This window comes from Pollachius pollachius (assembly GCF_949987615.1).
Source record: "Pollachius pollachius genome assembly, chromosome: 3".
Taxonomy (NCBI): Eukaryota; Metazoa; Chordata; class Actinopteri; order Gadiformes; family Gadidae; genus Pollachius; species Pollachius pollachius.
In genome coordinates, this window is record NC_136936.1 from 19,197,846 (window position 1) to 19,219,356 (window position 21,511).

The 21,511-nt window shown below is 43.6% G+C and overlaps 1 protein-coding gene across 1 annotated transcript in view; it reads left to right on the forward strand.

Moving 5' to 3' along the window:
- The window catches only part of dync2h1 (dynein cytoplasmic 2 heavy chain 1), a 127,697-nt gene that overhangs the window by 61,663 nt on the left and 44,523 nt on the right, over positions 1-21,511 (forward strand). The window contains exons 72-80 of the mRNA XM_079732532.1: positions 647-766; positions 1,578-1,712; positions 2,333-2,476; positions 5,147-5,236; positions 10,935-11,000; positions 11,084-11,134; positions 11,285-11,338; positions 12,275-12,406; positions 12,657-12,729. Of these exons, the coding sequence (XP_079588658.1) occupies positions 647-766; positions 1,578-1,712; positions 2,333-2,476; positions 5,147-5,236; positions 10,935-11,000; positions 11,084-11,134; positions 11,285-11,338; positions 12,275-12,406; positions 12,657-12,729 (865 nt within the window). The remainder of the gene's footprint in view (positions 1-646; positions 767-1,577; positions 1,713-2,332; positions 2,477-5,146; positions 5,237-10,934; positions 11,001-11,083; positions 11,135-11,284; positions 11,339-12,274; positions 12,407-12,656; positions 12,730-21,511) is intronic.

Below are 21,511 nucleotides of genomic sequence, written 5' to 3' on the forward strand. Positions count from 1 at the left end.
AAAGATTTATATTTACAGGCTAATTTAAATTCTAATTCAATGGCCAGCTAATGGAAACCCTGACACATACACACACGTGTCATATGGATTGGTGAAAACGCATAGATGGATGACAATTTATACAACAGTTTGTGATAGTTTCCACCAATGTACACATATGGAAAGTCAGTTTAATCTGTACCGGTATTATATACAGACTATGTGTAAACAGACTAACAGTCACACAGGAACTTCATTCTTTTCCTGCTTAACTATTGTAGAGCTAGCGGGATGCATTTCTAAACAAAGATTATAATCCATCTTGTGCATTTAGAAAAGTAAGATGTCTGTGGTTTAATTGCAATTTAGTTAGGGAACTGTACTTTGTAGTTTGCACACTGAGTAGAAATATTGGCAAAGCGACGTCTCTATCGAGAGGTTCAACATGGTCATAAAGGTATTTTAACAATTATTTTTTTTGTGCACAGATGACAGCATTTCGGTTGGTGCATGATTTATAATGCACCAAAAGCTTGTGGGGAAACTATGTGCAGTCTAAGAAGTTTGTTTGTTTCTCTGTGTGTGTGTGTGTGTGTGTGTGTGTGTGTGTGTGTGGGTGTGTTGGTGTGTGGGTGTGTGGGTGGGTGGGTGGGTGGGTGCACGCTAGTTGTTAGCCTTGACCATCCAGCAGGAGAAGCCAGAGTTGGAGACGGAGAAGACGCGTCTACTTAAGCAAGAGGAGGACAAAAAGATCCAGCTGGCTAGGCTGGAGGAGTCCCTGCTAGAGGTAAATGCCTTGTGTAATTGCGTTTTTTAGTTTTCAACTCTTTCAGAGGGAACTGTCAGAGGGAGGGGTTGGATAAAAGTGTTAATTTGTTAACACTCGCATAGAATGTGTACTTTTACGTGATAAATTCTCAGCTTCCAATATTAGCCTTTCAAGTAAGCAAAGTCTGCAGAACCCATCATTAGAAATATCTGTTTCCTAAAACGCTTGGCTCCCCGTACTTGTAAACACACACATGCACACACACACTTTCACAGTAGTCAAACTAACAAAATGCTTGCACACACACACACACACACACACACACACACACACACACACACACACACACAAGCAAATGAGCACACATACACACACACTAAAAAAAATTCACACACACACAACAACTAGTATGAGCTTCCACGGTATTCAACATCTAATTATTGTAGAATTATAGGAGCCATCCCGGCTTGACGTTTCCACGGTCCACGGCTTTCTCATCTATTCTAGTTGAATACATTTGAATGCAGTCTACCAATGTGTTTAAAAGTGCACATGGAACTGTGGAGCCAAAGCACCCTGTAGAATTAACAATTGCATTCCACTAGAATGCAGTCCGTGTTCTAATGGCCCCGCAGCTTACCTGCAACGTGACAATTATGCCGTCCTCTCCTCTTCATCTCGGCTTATGTAAATGCATTGGTCTGTCTCCTCCATATGTCTGTGAATCAACGTCGTGGGCTGTCTATCCACCTGTATGTGTCTCTGGACCACATGGCAGGCTCCAGTGTTGATCTCTCTGTTCGTCTGTCCGTCTGCCTCCCTCTCTCAGACCTTGGCTACAGCCCAGGGGAACATTCTGGAGAACAGAGAGCTGATCGACAGCCTGAACCAGACCAAGGCCAGCAGTGCCTTGATCCAGGAGTCACTGCTGGAGTCTCACAGGCTACAGGCTTCCCTGGACCAGGTGAAACATTGCATATGGACGTCTACACATGCACGCACGCACAGACACACACACACACACACACACACACACACACACACACACACACACGCACACGCACACGCACACGCACACGCGCACACGCACACACACATATTCCGGATTTCACCTGGTGTAGTTCTGAAACACACACATGCCCATACCATAGCCATCCTCTAAGGGGCAGTGTTTCTCTAGCACTGCCTATTGTCCTCTGCCCTCTGCTCAGTTCCTTTTTATAGCTCTCTCTCTGTCTTTTCTTTTACACTGTATTCTCCCAAATGACACCCCTCTATTCCAACACCTCATTCTCCCCAGATTACCACTCAACCTTTACATGCGCTGCTCTCACTTCTGTCTCGGTCCTTCCGCTGTATTTAATCTCCTGCCTTCTTTTTTTTTCTTGATCACTTTTCCTCCACATCCATCATTCCACTCTACGAATTTGGCTCATAAATCTATCTTCGTCTCCTCTTTGCCCCCCCCCCCCCCCCCCCCCCCTGCTAGCACACACACACACACACACACACAGCTCGCACACACACACACACAGCTCGCACCGACAACCACAATTAAATGTACCTCTTGGATCTTCCTCACAGGAGCGGGATGCCTACCTGCCTCTTGCTGAGAGTGCCAGCAAGATGTATTTCGTCATCACGGACCTGTCGAAAATCAACAACATGTACCGCTTCAGCCTGGCCTCATTCCTGCGTCTCTTCCAGAAGGCCCTGCAGGACAAGAAGGTGATTGGATGAAAGGCGTCCCTCAACTGGGCCACTGGGCCGTCCCAGTGTTTTATTTTTATTTTTAATATTTTAACATTATACGCAAACACTCTGTCACTCACACACAGAAAACCTCCCAGTAAAACACTTTTATCATCGTGTAAAGTGTGCACGTTTTCATTTGGCCCTGAGAACGTCTCCATTTGAGACATAAAGCGTAACACGACCTGACGCTACGCCCACACACACATGACCCCCCGTTCCCCATCATGGATCCCTGCTCACTTTGCCTCATTCCACATCATTGTCACAGTGGTCCATATTTCACCACTACATGCTTTTGTAACTTTGCAGTTCCACTGACCACTAACCAAGATGGTTCCACGGAACAGAAGCCCTATTGTTCTCCTAAATCAAACAAATGAACATGTCAGCGGCAGTCCTGTCACGCCTGACACTGCCCATCTGTACAGATTATTTTAAAATGTTGTTGATTTCTTTAAACACGTATTATTATTTCCTGAGGTTAAGCTCAGTCCCGCTGCGCTTGGACGTTTAGCTTGGTGTGTTGCTGATTTTATTTCCAGGGCCTGGCTGGCTGGCGAGGTTGGTCGGCTGGTAGATTTTAATGAGTATTCACATCGATGGGCTTTCATTGCTGGAGACGGACGGCCTGCATGAGCTCTCTGCTGTTACACCGCAGCCCTCCATCTCAGGGCCAAACATAGAGCACCACACGTGCACCATGTTCATGCTTCCTTTACAAATATGCGCACACAAACACACACATCCATGCAAGCACGTGCAGACAGCCAGGCCTCCTCTCAACCACCATGCACGTGTGATGTTTATTCACAGAGACCCAGTGGGTGACGTTAAGCCCATTTAGGAACCCACATCCCAATGAATGTGCATCAGCCTACAACTATTTTACAGCATCAAAGATTTTCTCACACACACACACACACACACACACACACACACACTATTTGCGAGTGTGTGCGCCCTCAGATCCTGTTTGAGTTGTTTGAGCCAAAGGTGCCGTCCAAGAGTGTAGCCAGGCAGCAGCTGGTCAATGCTGTTAGTCTTTGTTTGGTGTGGTGTATGCGTGTGCACACATTCTGTCCACATGTAAAAACATACATGCACACGCATCTGTTTTCAGCCTGTGTGTGTGTGTGTGTGTGTGTGTGTGTGTGTGTGTGTGTCAGTATTGGGGGTTCATGTGATGCTGCATGTTACTGTCATTGTGTCGTGATGACTCATAAATTGGGCTTTATATATACTTGAACATATTGTCGCTGTGCAGTTTTGAACAGCCAGGGGTGTTTGCCATGGTTTACAGATGGTCTTTGAGTTTTAGAAATAACATTAGCCGTATGCCCCTAAACAGACATGCACTCTTTTATGTGTTGGGTATGACACACCCCCACACACGCACGCACGCATGCATGCATGCACGCACGCACACACACACACAGGTAAATAATACAAATAAATAAACACAGATAAACACATACACATATTCAAGAACACACACAGACACAATCCCAGGTCTATAATGCCATGACAGACACACACACACACACACACACACACACTCACATGCAAATCACAAGCATATAAAGAAAAACACATACAAATGCACCCACACACACCACAGTTGTTCAGGAGGACATCTAGAATTGGGAAGCAGCTTGAAAACATTCCCTCAGGGCTCGAGGCAGCCTGAAGGCAACAGAGAGCTATGCTGGAGAAACAGAAGGACAGCCACTGAACTGGGAATAGGGGCTGGGGGTGGTGGGTGTGGGTGTGTGTCTGTGTGGCAAAGTCCTTGTGGAATTTCTTTCTGTGGCCTTTTTCCCCCCTAGTTTGTTTCTGATTCTCACTCGCCCTCTCACTCTCTCGCTCTCTGTCTCCTTTTGGTTCTGTCATTTTATTTTCTATGTTTAAAATTGTAGTATCCTTTCGTTCAACCTCATTCTTTTGGAACGATGTCTTTCCATCCCCTTTGTTTATCATGCTTTTCACCTCTTTTGTTTTTGAAGTTCTCTCTCTCTCTCTTTCTTTCTTTCTTTTTCTCTCTCTCTCTCTCTCTCTCTCTCTCTCTCTATGTTTGTGTGTCTTATGAACTCCTGATCTCAATGTATCATTCAGTGATGTCTCTATTCTACTCTCTCTCTTACACACACACAAACAAGCACATGCAAACGTACACACACGCTCACTATCTTTAATCAATTCGCTGTTGTTCTCTAATAATTATTTTAAGATTTATGCGTGCGTGTGACTGTGTACGGTATCATTTCACGTGCTCATATGTATCGCATGTCCCCGAGTTGGCATTGCTATCCCCTATTCGCACCCTCAGGCTTCTCCTCTCTGTCTATGGAGATTAGAAGAACACTGTCTTTCAGAGTAATGGGGGCACATTCCATCATGAAAGACAACATAATTAGAGAAGCAGGCTGCCCTGCGCTACCAGCTCACCATCCCATACTGGTCCTTAGTTATCTCCAAGTGAGCGGGGAGTTTTACTGCTCAGCTGTGCCCCTCAAGCACCTTGACAGGTCATCTTTGAAGACACCTCATCCCTTGCTCTGACACTGCCTCACCTGGTACTCCTGACACAAACCTTTCTTTGTGTGTGTGTGTGTGTGTGTGTGTGTGTGTGTGTGTGTGTATTAGGAAGCACAAAGCACTGATGTCAGGATCGCTGCCCTGGAAGCCAGCTTGAAGCGTATGGTGTACGAGTATGTCTGCCGCTCTCTATTTAAGGTAAGCACACACTCTGAAACACGCACACACAAACACACAAGCAGGCATTGATGATTCGTTGTTCCTCATAGTTGTATTGTAATCTGAAAAAATGGTGAATCAAGTTGAATTATTAGATCTAATAGATATCTGGTCGATGGTAGCAGTAAGATACATGAACATGCTGGCACCTTCGCCGCACCTGAAGATAGGCTGGCTCCGGACAATGATGGCCCTGGATTGTATGTTATTCCTCACACCCACACAATTAAAGGTAGTGTAATCCTGAAACAACGCCGGTTTCAAAATCATCATATTCATCACATCATTCTGCATATCCATATCTTTCACCCAGCCTCACCATAACAACAACCTTTTGTTTTTGAAAAGGGAAAGCTGTCTGTTCTCTTCTGGAATTTTATAATAGATATGTATTCAAATGGAACATGCAGTAATGACTCCCAGCCCATGTTTACAGAAGTATGCAAACATGAAAACCCTTGCATTTGACCCAGTGCACCACATTGTAATGGAATGCCAAATATTGACTATCACAGCAAAACCTTGCATTGATGAGGCAGTAAATGTGATTTCCGTGTGTGTTTTGTCTGTATGCCTGGTGTGTTTGTTTGTGCTTGCATGCGCGCATCTCTGCGTGCATGTGAGAATGTGTGTTGGTGTGCATGTTTTATAGGGTCATATGATAATGCCCAAGGAGGTTTAGACAAAGTCATGGTAGCTGCTACCACTGATAATGTCTGTCCTCTAGGCTTATTGAGCCAAGATTCAAATAAACACACACAAGCACACACGCAACCACACACACACACACACACACACACATTCAGCTGGTAGCTGGCCTGGTGTTTGCATAGTGGAAACATTGGACTACATTATCAGCCTTCCTGTCAACACCCCTGTTGCAGAGAGAGATAGCGCTTTGCAGGATGAGGGCCGTAGGACTTGCAGCAGCCTGGAGTGAGGAGAGAGAGAGTGAGAGAGTGAGAGTGAGCGCGCGAGAGAGAGAGAGAATGCTCCCAATCTATACAATCATTGAGAGATGGGGAAGACAAATAAATAAAAGTGGTAAGGATGAAACCGAATTAGACTTAATGAAGGGGGAGAAAGGCAGTGTAGAATGAGAAAGATAGGTGGTGAGAGAGGGTTACAGAGGGTGTTTGTGAGTTTGTTTGTGTATGTGTATGCGTGTGTATCTGTGTGAGAGAGAGGAAGTCTCTGTCACTATAGCGTGCGTTCACTGGTTCATGTCCCGGTGATGTAAGGTGCCGTGACATGTTCCAGGTGTTGAAGGCGGCTGTGGTCTCTGGGGCCGTCAAGCTGTCACTGTGACCGTGTGTCCATGCCTGCACACCCATACCCATACACAGGCATGCACGCTTTTAACTTGAAAAGCTGTAGGCGTGTGGCGTTAATCGTTTGTTCCTCTCCTTTCCTCTCTGTCCTTTCCATTGAACTACATTCCCTGTCATCTCAACCATTTTGGTGTAAACTGCTGAGAGACCTAGGAAGTCTTTAGAGGGGAAACAGGTGGGACTTCTGCATGTCATCCAAAATGTCACCTGGCTCAGGGTGACATGCAGAAGGCACACAGAGGGAAGCTCCTCTTAACTATCTGCTAAAGGTCTTGATACAAAGACAGATGCTTTGCGGCAGGGCGGTTTTGTTAATACCTCCAATGTGACAAAATAAAAAATGCTCTTTAAGTTACTCTGACCAGAAGCCCATGTCCTGATGTAGCAACTGTGCTCTGTATCCTATCGTTGGGTCAAACTAATTATAGTGCAAAGGGAAGCAGTATGCTTGCGTCTTATTTAAAGACAAAGTTGTCAGAGATGGCAGGTCAGAGCAGAGAGACTGTGTGTAAACATGATGCCGGCTTGATCCTCTTTCCTTTGGCATCCCTCCCTGTGTTTACTCTCTCCTCTCTCTTCTTCTCTCACACGTTCTCTCTGTTCCTTCCTGTTTCTTCCTTTCTGCCCTAATCTCTTATCGTCTTCCAAGTGCTGGCAAAGGAAGGGAAGCGTTTGCTTGACTTTCAGTTAGACCTGTGAATACTGAATCCCAAGGGGGACTTTATTGAAGCTGTCTGACTACCCCCGCTCCTGGCAAAGTGCAGTTTATCGCGTCAGAGATACAGCAGCCACACACGCGCCTGCACACTAACATGCACGCGCACACACTCACACACACGCGCAGAGAATGAGAATGAGATAGTCAATGTGGCCCGCAGGTAGCATCGTCTCACAGCTGAGCAGTCAGCGCCGGCTGGGCTTTTTTTTTGTTGCAGATATTGAACAGTGAAAGAAGAATGAAGGACGCAGGTGAGATGCATAGAGAGTGAAAGGAGCTGAGAACGCTCTCGTCCACAGGCATTTATCCCAGCGTCTCGAGTTGTCAGTCACGGAACGGTTGGCGTTGAGGGGGGAGAACGAGAGGGCGATGTGATGAGTGCAGGGGGTTACAACTGCATCACAATCTCGAGTCAAGTGGCCTCAGTACAAGCTGCCTCTGAGCTTTTAGGATCTGTGTTTAAGGATTGTCCGGTATCTATATTTTCATAGCTATGTGAGACCATCCTGATGCCGTGAGTTCTCTCTGCAGATGAGTCCAGCCTCAAGCCTGTTGAAAGCCTTACCCAAACATCATAGAATTATAGGACCAATCAGTACTCGGGGTAGAGAGTTTTAGTTCATGATGAAGCAAGGAACGCTGTAGTCAGCATAAACTCTCAAATAATGGTGATGGCCCCCGAGGACAGTGTAGCAATCGACGGAGAAACCGTCGGTTTATCTGAAGTAGGCCGATTTGCTTCTTCTTTTACACAAAAGGCTTTTCTCAGTGGATACAATGTTTTTCGCCTTACTTGCGATCGGATTTGGTAGAAGTGAAGAAAGCAACATCTGGCTGTTGTCTTCTGACAAATATCTCTGCAGTAGTCCTGGGTACTTACCCGCTCCAGCTCCGATCAGCATTGATAGAAACAGGACGCTTGGCCCCTTTAGTGCGAGGCTACGCTGGGTGCTGAAGTTCTGGGCGTTGATGCGTAGAAAGAAACAAACGACATACAACAGTGGTTTTGTTCCTTGGACTGAGTTTGAAAGAAAGAATGAATAATATTTTTTTTTATGAATAACCTTTTGATATTTTCACTGGCCTCCGTGCTGCTTTCTATTGTTTAAGAAACCTGTCTCCAGCGTGTTCATGACCATGAACGTTACACACCAGAGAAAAACATGGACATACTCATCTACTGGCAGCACTGGGAGAAGAGTCAATGGGTTTTCCCGCGTTTTAAAGTACCTGCATATCTGTGCTTGTTTTGGTAGAAAAAGGGGTATGATTGTCAGTGCGAAAGCAATCTTGAATATCTGGATGGTCTCACATGGCAGCAGACTGACGGTAGGATGTTTATATTATAGATTCTATAGTCAATGTTATAGAGGAGCAGAACAGCTATTCCCCTGTTGGCAAGTCCTCATTGTCAACCACACTTTATGAAACAGCAGCAATAATGTATGAATAGAGAGGAAGGATAGAATAATATACGGCGAGAAGAGCAGTACAGATTCAAGGCAGTCATGAAAAGACAAAAAAGTTCCCTAAGTTACTGGGTCTATTGGAAGTCTGAGAGACACTTCCATTTCAGATATCTTAGGAAAACGTTTGGATTTCTCTTGGGTAGTGAAACCAACTTTTGGGTAGAAAAAAAAGTTACGATGACTTGGGACGTTGATTTTCAATTTGTAAAATGACACACTTGAATTTTGTCATCACATCTCTCGGGGTCACACTGTTTGCAGTCCCCTTGGTAACCGCACCCTCCATTCTGGTAAAATCCTTTCCCTTCCATGCGCATACATATAGACACACACGCACGCACACACACACACACACGCACCCCCCCCCCCCCTTCCCTGGATCATTCAAGCAAGCATCCTCCCTCTCCTCTCTTTCCCCTGAACTTTGACCCTAATTACAGACCTCAGTGCCATCTATCTTGTTCACTTGTCACTTTGGATTCTCTCTCTCTCTGTCTCTAGCGCTCTCTCGTTTATGGCTCAGAAAAAGAGTTTGAATATGTCACTTGGCTACAGGAACATTGAATGTACGAACAAATAAATCCAATGTCCTATAACTCAATTGATGGTTGGGGAGGTTACCAGCCCTGACTTATTCCTTATGAACCATTTTATTGATTCAGTAGTGTGAATGACCCCCCAGCAGGGTTAAATGTTTTGGTCATGACCCTGTTGTACCCTTTCATAGGGTACTTCCAGTAAGGTCTAGATATTTGTCTGCCTGTATGTGTTCCGTCATGTCAGACCAGGGGGTCGGTAACGACTGCTATCTGTCAGAGTCCTCTATCACATATCAAGAGCACCTCAGGGCCATCCATTCCTGACGTTTAGCTGTGCGCGTGCGTGTACGTGTGTGTGTGTTCGTGCGCGTGTACGTGTGTTTTTGTGTGAGGACCCCCTGCAGAGCTCTGGATGTGTGGCTGTCAGCTTTCTCCCAGTGTGATGCATTGATATATCGGCCTGCAGACAGACAGACAGACAGATGGGGGCGACCAGGCCTTGCCTCAGCATGCACACAGTGTGACAAACTGCTGCTACAACTCTCTCTTACGTTGTCCGTAGTTGTTGGTGGTTTCCTTGTATTTGTCGGTGTGTGCATGTGCATTTTGCAGGTGCATTGAGCAGTGCATGAGATGGCTCTTGTGTTGATCCATTCAGTAAGATGAACGGATAAACACGGCCGCCCAGGTGGGTCTAAAGCGCCCAGAATAAATTGATTTATTCAACATTACCTGGCATCTATCTGCCATTAGGGGTTTGTCCACGGGTTTATGAGTGTGTGTGTGTGTGTGTGGGGGGGTGTGTGTGTGTGTCACCACAGTGTCCGACCACAGAGGTATCCGAACAAACGCGCGCGCCCGTTTGTTTGTGGGTGTGTGCGTTTGTGCTCTGCTTCATTGTTGTTCCACTCTACGTAAATGGACCCAGGCACTGCAGTCATCGATAGGAACGGTTACAGAATTTTGTGCAAGAGTCCAGTTTGTCTCCTCTCTTCCACTTCCTCCCCAGTCATTTCAACAAAGCCTTCGTCACTGCATTTCTCTACCCCTCCCTGTATTCTTCTTCTTCTTCTCCCTTCTGAGTCATTAGTCTTGCTTTCTCTCGCTGGCTCTCTAGGTGGCAGAGAGATAAGCGAGCTGATTGGCTTCTTCTGCCTTATCTCCCCTGCCACCCCTCCCCCCAGTGAGATTGGATTGTGTGGAGGGGGGGGGGGGGGGGGGTTGAGGGTATAATTATAGGACGCTTTCTTATTGTAGCCTGCTACCGTTGGCTGCAGGAGGCCGGCGGGTTCCCATGCTGTTCCCCCGGTGCCAAGGGGTTCCAAGCATTACATTCATGATCTGTGCTTAATAATCTAGAGCTGGATCAGGCGCATCCGGAAGCTGTAGGAAACCGCTTAATGCCCCACCTGGGAACATCACTGTCGGAAGAAGAGATGTAAAACCAGGCCGAGATATCGCTTTATTCCCTCATGTCTAATGTCTGCAACATTATATTCATACCAATTTGTATTTTCTCTTTTCTCTGTCTCTCTATCTCTCTTTGTCTCTCTCTCTGTGTTTGTCTCTCTGTCTTTCTCTCCTTCTCTGTCTATGTCTCTGTCTCTCTGTCTCTTTCAGTCTGACCAGTTGATGTTCGCCATGCATTTTGTCAAGGGCATGCACCCAGAGCTGTTCCAAGAGAATGTGAGTACCGTGGCACACTGACATTTTAACGACTGGGCCATAAAGTTTGATCTCTTTTTTAACATTGAACTGTTCTCTTGCAGGAATGGGACGTCCTAACCGGATTCATAGTTGGAGAAGTGTTCAAGAGAGAGGTGTGTGTGTGTGTGTATGTGTGTGTGTGTGTGCGTGTGCGTGCGTGCGAGTGTGTGTTTATTTTGCCCTTTGTATGTTGTGGGACTTTTAACACCACAACTATGATTGGACGTTGAGACTCATTGATTTACTCTCTGTTCTGTATGCAGGAGTTTCCCTCGTGGATCGACCAGGAGAGACATGGAGCTCTGTCTGTTTTCAAGGTGCTTACTCGCTCGCTCACTCAATCACACAGAAATTACACTTGTATGCATCGAATGGTCAAAATCAACCTTTCGTCCAAGAGCAGGCTCTGAACTAGTTTGTTCTCAGTCTGGGACCTAGTTTGAATAAAATAAAAGTAATAAGAAAACAAATCTAGTCTGCATTCTGAATGCCCACAGAATCCTAACAGTTAAGTGACCCATTTAATGTCCATGCTCTAGCTAATGAATGCAATGTTTATACATGAGGGTAGAAGCAACAGACTCAATTGGAATATATTACATTTTCTTCTGACCCATAATGTTCTTTCATCTGGCCTAGAGGAAACGTCTATGGATCGACCATTTGCATTGTCATCATTAGGAATGGCTTCTTGCGCAAAATCAAAAAATGTTGACTGAAATCCAATGCGTTTCAGAATAAATTGAGTTGTAGATATTTATTGTCATCTCATACGCAAAGGACAAACAATGGCATGTAGTGGCTATATTACCACGGGCCCCTGGTAATGGAACTGATTTAATTGACGCTATTCAACATCAGCGATCTGTTAGAAATGCTTGAAATGTTCCCCCATCAATGCCCTGTTTTCCCCATCTTTATCCTTTGTAAATATGTTGCATTAATGAATGAACACAGTATTTTTTGATAAAAAAGATATTTACCCGTTCTGGATGTATATTACGATGTTAGAATAGTGTAGGGGATAGTTATAGTAACATTGTGAACATCACACACTCGCTTACACTATCAAGTCAAATTTCAATCACTGAGAAGTAAACATAAACCAAAGCCCACGATGTGCTTCATTTCACGTTCTACGGTGGGGACCTTGTTAGTGTCCAACAGGTTGACCTTTTCAACCAATCACGTTCCTCACTTTCCCTCTTCTCCTTGGTCCGGTGCCCCACTCCCCCCCCCCCCCCCCCCCCCAGGCTACCTTCTCATCCCTCTACCAGTCCCTGAGTCTGAGTGACGGAGAGCTCTGGCTCCCCTTCTCCCGCAGCTCCCACTGTGAACAGGAAGTCCCGCCCCCAGTCGCCAGGAAGATTACTCCCTTCCAGCAGGTCAGCTGTTAATCAGCCCCCCGGCAGGTGTTAGCCCTGTGGTGGTTTTAGTTATTGATGTGAATGTTAACACGTAAATGGATGCACTCTGTGGCACATTATTTGTTATGACAAACTCTGTTGTGTCCTTGGACTTCCATTTCTCAGCACTGTATCATCAAGTTCATATACATTTCTCATTCAGTTTGACTGATGAGATGGTGGCTCCAGTCAGAATAATTGTAATGCATGTCGTCCACATCCTCTCCAGGTGTTGCTGGTCCAAGCCATCAGACCAGACAGACTGCAGAGCTCCATGGCTTCTTTCGCCTCACAAGCCCTGGGTAGGCATCCTCCCCTCTGCTCCTTAATACATCTGATCTATCGTATCCCCCCAAACAGCAGGCTGTTCTATGTAGATATATGTGTTTATGAAGTCCCCATAAGCACAGATACACAGTGAAATGGCCAGGGTTGGTGTTTGAATGCAGTGAGCTGATTCCTGAATGGAGAGTCTCACTGCAGGGATTAATATACACTCCTTAAACACGCACAAACACACACAAACACACACACAGACACACACGCACACGGCTTGACAAACACTGTGCACGTGCTGGAGACGGTTGAGTGTGGTGATTTCTCTTCATCAGCCCAGTGGGTTAAAGGGGGGAGGGGAAGCGGGCGCCATGATCTGTTGATTAACCCCATGGTGTGGGAGCAGATTGACTCTCCGTCAATGTGCTTTAAACCTTTCTCTCTCTTTGTCTCTCTCCCTTCACCATCTCGTTGCCTTTACTTTGTTGCTTTGCTACACCCTTTCCTGGTAGCGATTTTTCAACAGTTAAGGTTTAAAAGGTTTTAAAAAAATCACTTAAGGGGTGCCCCGGTGGTTCACCGGGTAGAGCACGTACCATATAGGCTCTATAACGAGGTGAACCGGGTTCGATTCCTGCCTGTGCTCATTTGCTGCATGTCCTCCCCTCTATCTCCCTAACCTTCATCTGTCTCACTCTATATTAAGCATAAAAATGCAAAAAAGAATATAGGTGTAGTTGAGAAACTTGAAACTAATTAAAATATATTCACATTACACTGAATATTATTTTGTCTCTTATTTTACTCATTTTGGATGAACCTGTTTTATATTTATTTATTTCATAAGGTAAACCACTGCCATGTTTTTAGCAGAGTGTAAAAAAAACAAGGTATAGTATACACGCAAAAACTATCCTATTGTCCTTCCTAATATGCTTTCATAGAAGTCCTTCCATGCCTTGTATCTGCCTCAGGCTGTCTACTGTGAATACCACAGCCACACACACAATCTGTATCACAAAGTTATCTTTGCATACACAGACATCTTTTGTACATAAACACTGAGGCGTTGTTTCTGTCTTTTTTTTTTTTCCTTTTTTACACATTTGACAGACACAGAAAGACGCACACACAAACACAAACACACAATAACTTATTGTGGGTGTGTGTATGTGGGCCTAATGAGCCCATCCATTTAGACCAGATAATCCTTCTAATGGCATGTTGGCTTGTGACAAAACACTCTGAAAATCCACTAATTGGTGTCAGGTAAAGCTAATAAGTTGCCATCTTGTGTGTGTGTGTGTGTGTGTGTGCGTGTGTGTGTGCGTGTGCGTGTGCATGCAAGTGTGAGTATGTGTTGCATATTAGATAGCGTATTTAGTTTAATGCATCAAGTTGTGTTCCAAACAATTGAGCTTTCAGGTTAGGAAACATTTTAGGCAATGTTTAAAATGTGACATAACTAATACTAAATAATAAATAAATACATTTAAACACGCAGTGGTGTCTTGGTATTTAAGTTGTTAGTTCTTGAATAGAAAAACGTGTTTTCTTTGATCAATTACGTTAATTGTGGAACAGCTTAATGGATTTGGCTTTGCTATTCCCTCTATGGTGCTTATATATTACATCCAAATGTGTCTTTCTCTGGCATGTTACACAAACACAGACTGTTTTACACACACGCTTTTGTAGCTATTCATAAATCCAGTCTCTAGTCCAGGCAAAATATTATTATGCACGTACATTTATATATGCACGTACATTTAATAATAGTGCCTGCTAAAATTGACAAATAACTAATTTATTTGTTTTCACGTATTTCACGTAGTCACGTATTCGTAAACTTCTTTTTTCCTCTGGCAAAGCTCTGATTTATTCCTATCCTCCAGCCACAGAAGTATGTGTAAAGGTGGTGTGTGTGGTATGATAACATTCTTCTGATCAACCTCTTCTTGCCTATCACATTTTGGCTGGCCAATTTTGCAGTATTAGGGACGTATCCCACAGGAAAACAACTGTGGTGTATTACCTTTCTTTGCAGATAATGGTTTTCTTTGGCAATATTTGTCAATGTACTTTTCCAAAGTATCTGATGTGACCGATTATTCTACCTACTGTCTTAATCAGTATTTTCTGAGGAAAAGCAGGAAGCACAGCGGATGCTTAAAGTTTGTCCTCTAGAGTTTGTCTGCTTGTCTGTGTCCTTCCTGTCTCCAGCACGTCCACTTTCGCCGTGTCTATGACTTTCTCTTCTCTCTACATCATCGGTCATGCTCGCCCATAACTTAACAGTGGGTGTCTCATGGGGCCTACCATGCAGGCATCTGAGGTCTTATGGCCTCAACCAAGAAGTTCTGTTTTGCTAAATGTGGGCATATGTGAAATTTCTACACCAATAAAACATTATTGCAGGCATTAAAATGGGCATTGTGTGTACTTTGATTGAATGGCACAGGCCATAAATGCAGGAAAATACATTGCTGATGTAAATAGAAGTACCTACTACCAACAACTTCACTTTGGTAGCCTAGATCCCCATAAACCACAAATGTTTGTGTGTGTATCGTGGGTGCCATTTACACATGGGAGTGTAAGTGGTGAAAGCTTTTTGTTTGACTTGAAACTATAATTCAGAGGAATAGACTTCTGATTTACCCTACACACCACTGATCAACCGTTTTGTTGACACTGACAGCCAGTCTGACAAGTTGCTGAGAATTCTCCCAATTTGTGCTTGCTTCCTATTCAAGAAATGTGGTTGGAGGACTCAATTGTTTTTCTTTTTTCTTGTGTGTGTGTGTGTGTGTGTGTGTGTGTGTGTGTGTTTACCACAAGTGACTACACACTGCAACGACAGCTATTCTCCATTTTTACAATGAACCAATGATGATGATGATGTTTGATTTAAAACATTTGACTGAGGTTCTGAATGGTAATTCTGTGCAGTGAGGTTGTTTAAATGCATGTTATAATTATCTCAAATATACTCTTTTATCATAAGAAGTATAAACTATTAGTATCTAACATGTGTGTCTCTTTTAATGTTGCCTCGCAACGCTTTGTTATTGTTATAGCTCATTGTCAATGTTATAGCTCATACACAGCTCTGCATGCAACAAACACACTCACACAAATCACGGTCAAGCATGTGTGCTCATCAAAGCGCTGTGCTGTGTCTGTCAACCTTGGATGTCAGTGTTCCCACCGTATGAATATTCATGGCCGTATGAACAATAGCTGAAGGCCAGACGTTCCTCAGAAGTACTGAGAGTTGCTCTGCCACTCCCAGCGCTGTCTAACTCGAAGCCAACGCACATCAGACGTCACATGAAAACAAATCACTCCATAAACTCACACATTCACACACACACACACACAATATATGCATATTGAATAACACATAAATGTGAGTTGCACAAAAAATGTGCAACTGAAATTCTGAATCTCTTAGAGTGCTGACTTGATGTTAACATCTTATTTGTAATTGCAGCCCCTTCACTTATAACATTTACTGATCATTGTGCCTTCTTGAGGTCAGCAAGAAATTCAAAGATTATAGGAGTCTATCTCCCTCTACATTGGGATGAACTAGAATCACCCTAGGAAACAGAGCAGGGATGAAACACAATTATGTTTAATGCAAATTAGATATTGATTCTCTTGATTTGTAAATAGATCAAATTATAACACTAGTGGTATTGGATAGTAGCAGTATAGTGTAGCGTGTGTTTCTTCATTTATTTTCATCAGATTCACTGTACAGACAGAAGACACAAATTATAAACAATTTGTGCACACGGTTCTTGCTTCTGGAGAATGATGTCATTATGTTTGCCCTTTTTTCTGCCTTACCCCCTGCCATTTTTGTCTCATTAGTTTGATTAATGAAATCAACACTGAGAAGGATACATATATGTTTTATTATTATTGCTCTTTTGCTATTGTTGTATTGCACAAGCTCTCTCGCTCTCCCCCTCTCCCACTTGCCACCCCTCCTTCTTTTCTGCTACCGAAAGTCTTTGAAATATAACAAACTGAAGCCATTTTGGTTAAAAAATGAGCAGTGGTATTAGGCCTTATTTATGGTCAATAGGGTAGATGACTAGCAATAACACAGTATTACAGAGTCCTTTGCTGAAATCCGCTCACAGTACAGCCAATCATTAGTAGTTTGATTGGCATGATGTTATGCCAATTTAGTGGTCTGCTCCCATCCCAGTGTGTATGAAACATTTGGAAGGTATACAGAAAGACTTGTTTCAACCCAATGTTAAAGTCTATCAACATTAGCATTTATATATCTGTTAAGTATACATATTTTTATTTTAAGTGAAATGTTTTAAGTTCAATGTTCTGCTTTTCTATTTATTTATTTAATTGACCCAAATTAGTAGTTTGAACTAATTCACAAGACTTCCTTTCACGGGAACGATTCTGATAATTAATTGTCCTAATTAACCTCATAGAAGTTTGCAAACCGCATGCATCAAAAAGACATGCAAAAGTAGTCAGATGGAACCGGGCTAATTTATCAACCTAACGACAAACTGATACCGTTTGCTAGATTAGCATGCACATAACAAAGTAATACAAGCTTTATATTCCTCTGAGACATCATTACATTGTTTAACAGGTAAGTATTCACGCAAAGAGTTTGCTACAGTTATTCCCAGCTCTAAGTTTCGCTGAAGGCATGAAATTAGGGAGAGCTGAGAACACTCTCCTTTCATTAACTAGTTACATTAGAGATAACCGTAGCCGAAGAGACACGGCTCAACCAATTGTTACCTATTAGCAAAGATAAGCAGGCATTGTTCGATAAATAGTAGAATAAGTATTCATATGATACAGTATTAGGAATATACATAGTAGTATGTATGATAGTATAGTATTAGTATCAGTATTTCACAATAAAGGTAAGACTGTATTTTTGGTTGTAACTTGTAAAGTGTTAGGGTTAGTTATTGATGTTGTTCAATCACAAGTTGATTGTCGAGTTTAGGTCACAATGTAAACTTGCTTTCATATTTCATGTTGGTGTAGTTAGTGTGACAGTGTGAAAAAATATCGCTTTTAAGTTAGAAACATAGTGAACGTTAGAAACATGCAAAAAAGCACACAATAGTTGAAGTAAATGTAACTAATTAATGTACACCAGTCTCCTCTCTAGCAGAGGGAGCCCCAAACACAGTTTAAAAGAGCCTTTTAATACCGTTTCACCTCCTCCCCAGAAGGCTATTGTCCTTACATCAAAGGGTTTTTGATGTAAGAAGATTTACCTAAAGGACAACTGCATTCTCGTCAAGCAGATGTGTCAATGCTTCCTTACGACCAGTTCACCCCAGGCAAAAGGTTAACAGGTAACGGGTGCTAGATAACTCTAGTAATCACATGGGGTGGTTAGATAACACAACCTGAAGAAATCATAGCTACAATAATTAACGGTGAAACAACATATGGATTTCCCATCTCAATGTCCTATCTCATTGTGTGCTTTTTCTGGAAGCAGTCTCCCACCCACGATTAAAGGTTGGGTGACTCACAAACAGTTTTCATAACAAGCAAACATTTAGTTAAGGTACAGTATCACTGCTTCTGCGGTCACACATTTTGGTCTGCGCAGACGGCTGCATAGGGGTCCGTGCGGACCCTTGTGACATGGCCGGTGATGACATTTCCATTGTGCGGACCAAAGCGCCCCCACTTGAACCGGATGAACCCGGTGCCTAGCAGCAGTCACCTAGGAATAAAACCTTAAAATAACAGTGTTGCTCAGCAGCATTTGCCTAATTACATTAACCAAGAATGGATCATGTTACACTTGTTTACCAACTGTGTTCACACACACATCAAACATACAATGCTTATGTTATGCATCCGAGTTGTACTTCGTTCAAAGTATTCTGGTGGTTGCACAACACCCGGGGAACCTTGTGTTAATGTTAATGCCTTGTAATTGAGCCGCTTTCGGAGCAATGATTTCTCATTACAGAACCTTTAGTCATTATCTGGGTTAATTCACCCTTCATGTGTGTCGGGACCTTTTAACACATTCTTCGGCCCCTAATAATTCCTCAATTAGCTCTGCCTTTGAACCCGGCGAGATGGCCCTATGATTATTGTAGAGAAGACGATGTGGCCTGTGCAGCTCGTACATCTCAAAAGGCAATGCCTATTCTCCCAGTCCGTGGGATTCAATTGTTCTTGATGACAAAGTGCTGGTTGTTCCACCATAATGGTTCGCTCCACCACAGGGAAATGTTTCCCAGCCTTGTCCTGTATTGTGACAACATGTTCACCATCAGAAGATTATTATTATCATCTGTTGACAAGCATTAGCTAACTTCAAAAAACACAATTGACCACAAGAAAAACGAGTTAGGAATGTGTCGTATTGAAGAGGTAATTCTGGAGTTGATCCATCACACCTTCCATTAGGCCAGTAATCATCTCTGCCATTACTATTTAGAAGGTCAGTACCCTATCAAAGTCAATGGGCCCTATCTTGCACCCAGTGCAATTGACTTTCTACACCGGCGCATGTATCGTTGCTAGGAGTGGCGGCTGGTGAATTTTATTTTGGGGGCGCTGAAAGTTTGTAAACCAAACCCCTGTAGTTGGGTCTGGGGCATCCTCCCCCCGAAGATTCTTTTGTGATTTTCACATACAAACAAAGCATTCTGGTGCATTCTGACAAAATAATAAAGACAAAATAGAACATTTCCTTACAAAGACGAATGGAGCCGGGGAACTAAGTTAAAGAACTTAATTTATTTGCCTTATAGAATTCAGCAAGGTTAAAAGTGCAAATACATCAATAGTAATTGGGAATTATACACAAGTTAACATTCTTTCTCTGTCTCTATCTGTATGTGTCTTTGAGAGAGAGAGACAGAGACAGAGACAGAGACAGAGAGAGAGAGAGAGAGAGAGAGAACGTGATTCTAAAAGGGGTGAGTGTGTTACGGCCAATCTATTGTGTTGGTAACTAACTATCAATATAATATATGCAACCTTTTATGTGTGGTTGTTCAAGACACACTGAAGGCATGATGCCACCATAGGTTTGCAGAGAACTATTTACAATATGCACACTGAAGCCATGATGCCACCATAGGTTTGCAGAGAACTATTTACAATATGCACACCGAAGGCACGATGCCACCATAGGTTTGCAGAGGGCCGCTGTAACCCAGTGTCCATCCTCAGGGGAAGGGGGGGGGGGGGGGGGGGGGGTTGTGAGGGCCGCTGTAACCCAGTGTCCATCCTCACAGGAAGGCGGGGTGGGGGACAGAGAGAGACAGAGACAGAGACAGAGAGAGACTACATTACTTGTACTGAAACTTTGCTTGTCTCTCTTTCAGTGCAGAAAAGCGGTCAATGACTTTCTCATTGAAATCCTGCATGTTGAGGACTAGTTCCCTCTCCATGGAATAGCATGGCCAATGCATTCAGACGTTCCTGGCCCATTGAATTTTGCAGGAATGTCTTAATTCTTTTCAAAGTTGAGAAACATCTCTCAGCTTCAGCTGTTGTCATAGGAGTAGTTATAAGAATGTTCAACAAACTCACAGTCTCAGAGAACGTCTCCTGGAGGTTGAAGCTCATGATAACCTGGTGCAGTGCCAGTGCACCACAGCAAGCCTTGAATTCAGGATTCTCATAGATCAGAGACAGTTCCGTCTTGAGCTTTGCCTTGTTCAGTGTGGGATATGCCTTCATAGTGGCATTCAGAGGATCAGCAGGAAATGAATGGAAGTACCTTTCAAACATATTTCCTTGTACTAAGGTAGCACTCACAAAGAGAACCTTGCTTTGGTGTGAGCCAGGATGGTGTCGCAGACCTCTTTTTTGGTCTGTCCTTGGTCTGTCGGTTCCTGATGGCTCTTGCAGCTGGTCAGAGTCTCTGATGCAAACAAACCAATAATGTGTTTGTTAGGCTGTGTACAGTACTGTAGTCTACATGATGCACATGTTCACACTTTATCCTGTACAAAGATGTCAGTATACCCACTTAAAATGGGCAGGGATGCATAATGTTAGTGTTAAACACTGTTTTATATCTATCTATCTTATATCTAAGCACAAGCACCAGCTGTGTCTGCGTGGAGACTTCCGTAGTTTCATCAGCTTGGTAGCCAGATAGCGAGCTGACTTGACCTCCTCCACAATCCTTTCCCGTGCGACCGCTAGCATACATTCCAAAAGCTCGTTCTGCACCGTCTTGGATGAGCCGGTTGAGGATGTTTGTTCTTGCTCACCTCATCGTTGAGCTAGCCGGTATCCCTCGTCCAGTTAAGTGGCAATGTTCACCCTCCCAATAGTCGCAAATCTCAAGCAGCTAGCCATGTGGATCTTTGACATCACATGCTTCTTGGTTTTCTCAGACAGATGGTGCATATCTGTCACACCAGTCGATACCCAAACAGTGCTGTTTGTCGTCAGGGTGGAAGAGTAGGCAGTGGTAGCAGAAGACTGCGTTAGCCTCTTCACAACCTGCTAGACAGCTTTTTTTCTCGTACCAATTTGTTGAAAATCCTCGGGTGTATGTCTTTACCCTTTGTAGAAAATTGTTTAATTATTAATTTTGGTCTTGGAGGTCCTGATTGTTTTTATGCCAATTTGTCTGAATTGGATCGTCGACTAAAAGGAACTTCTTTCAGAGACGCAACGGAATTGCACACATTAGCAGCCATGTTGAAATTAGCAAGTGACTTGATGAAGATATCCCTTCGCGCTCTTTGCTCAGCTACGTAAGACGCAAGCACGATAGGGCGAGTCCCAAATCCCCATTGAAAATGC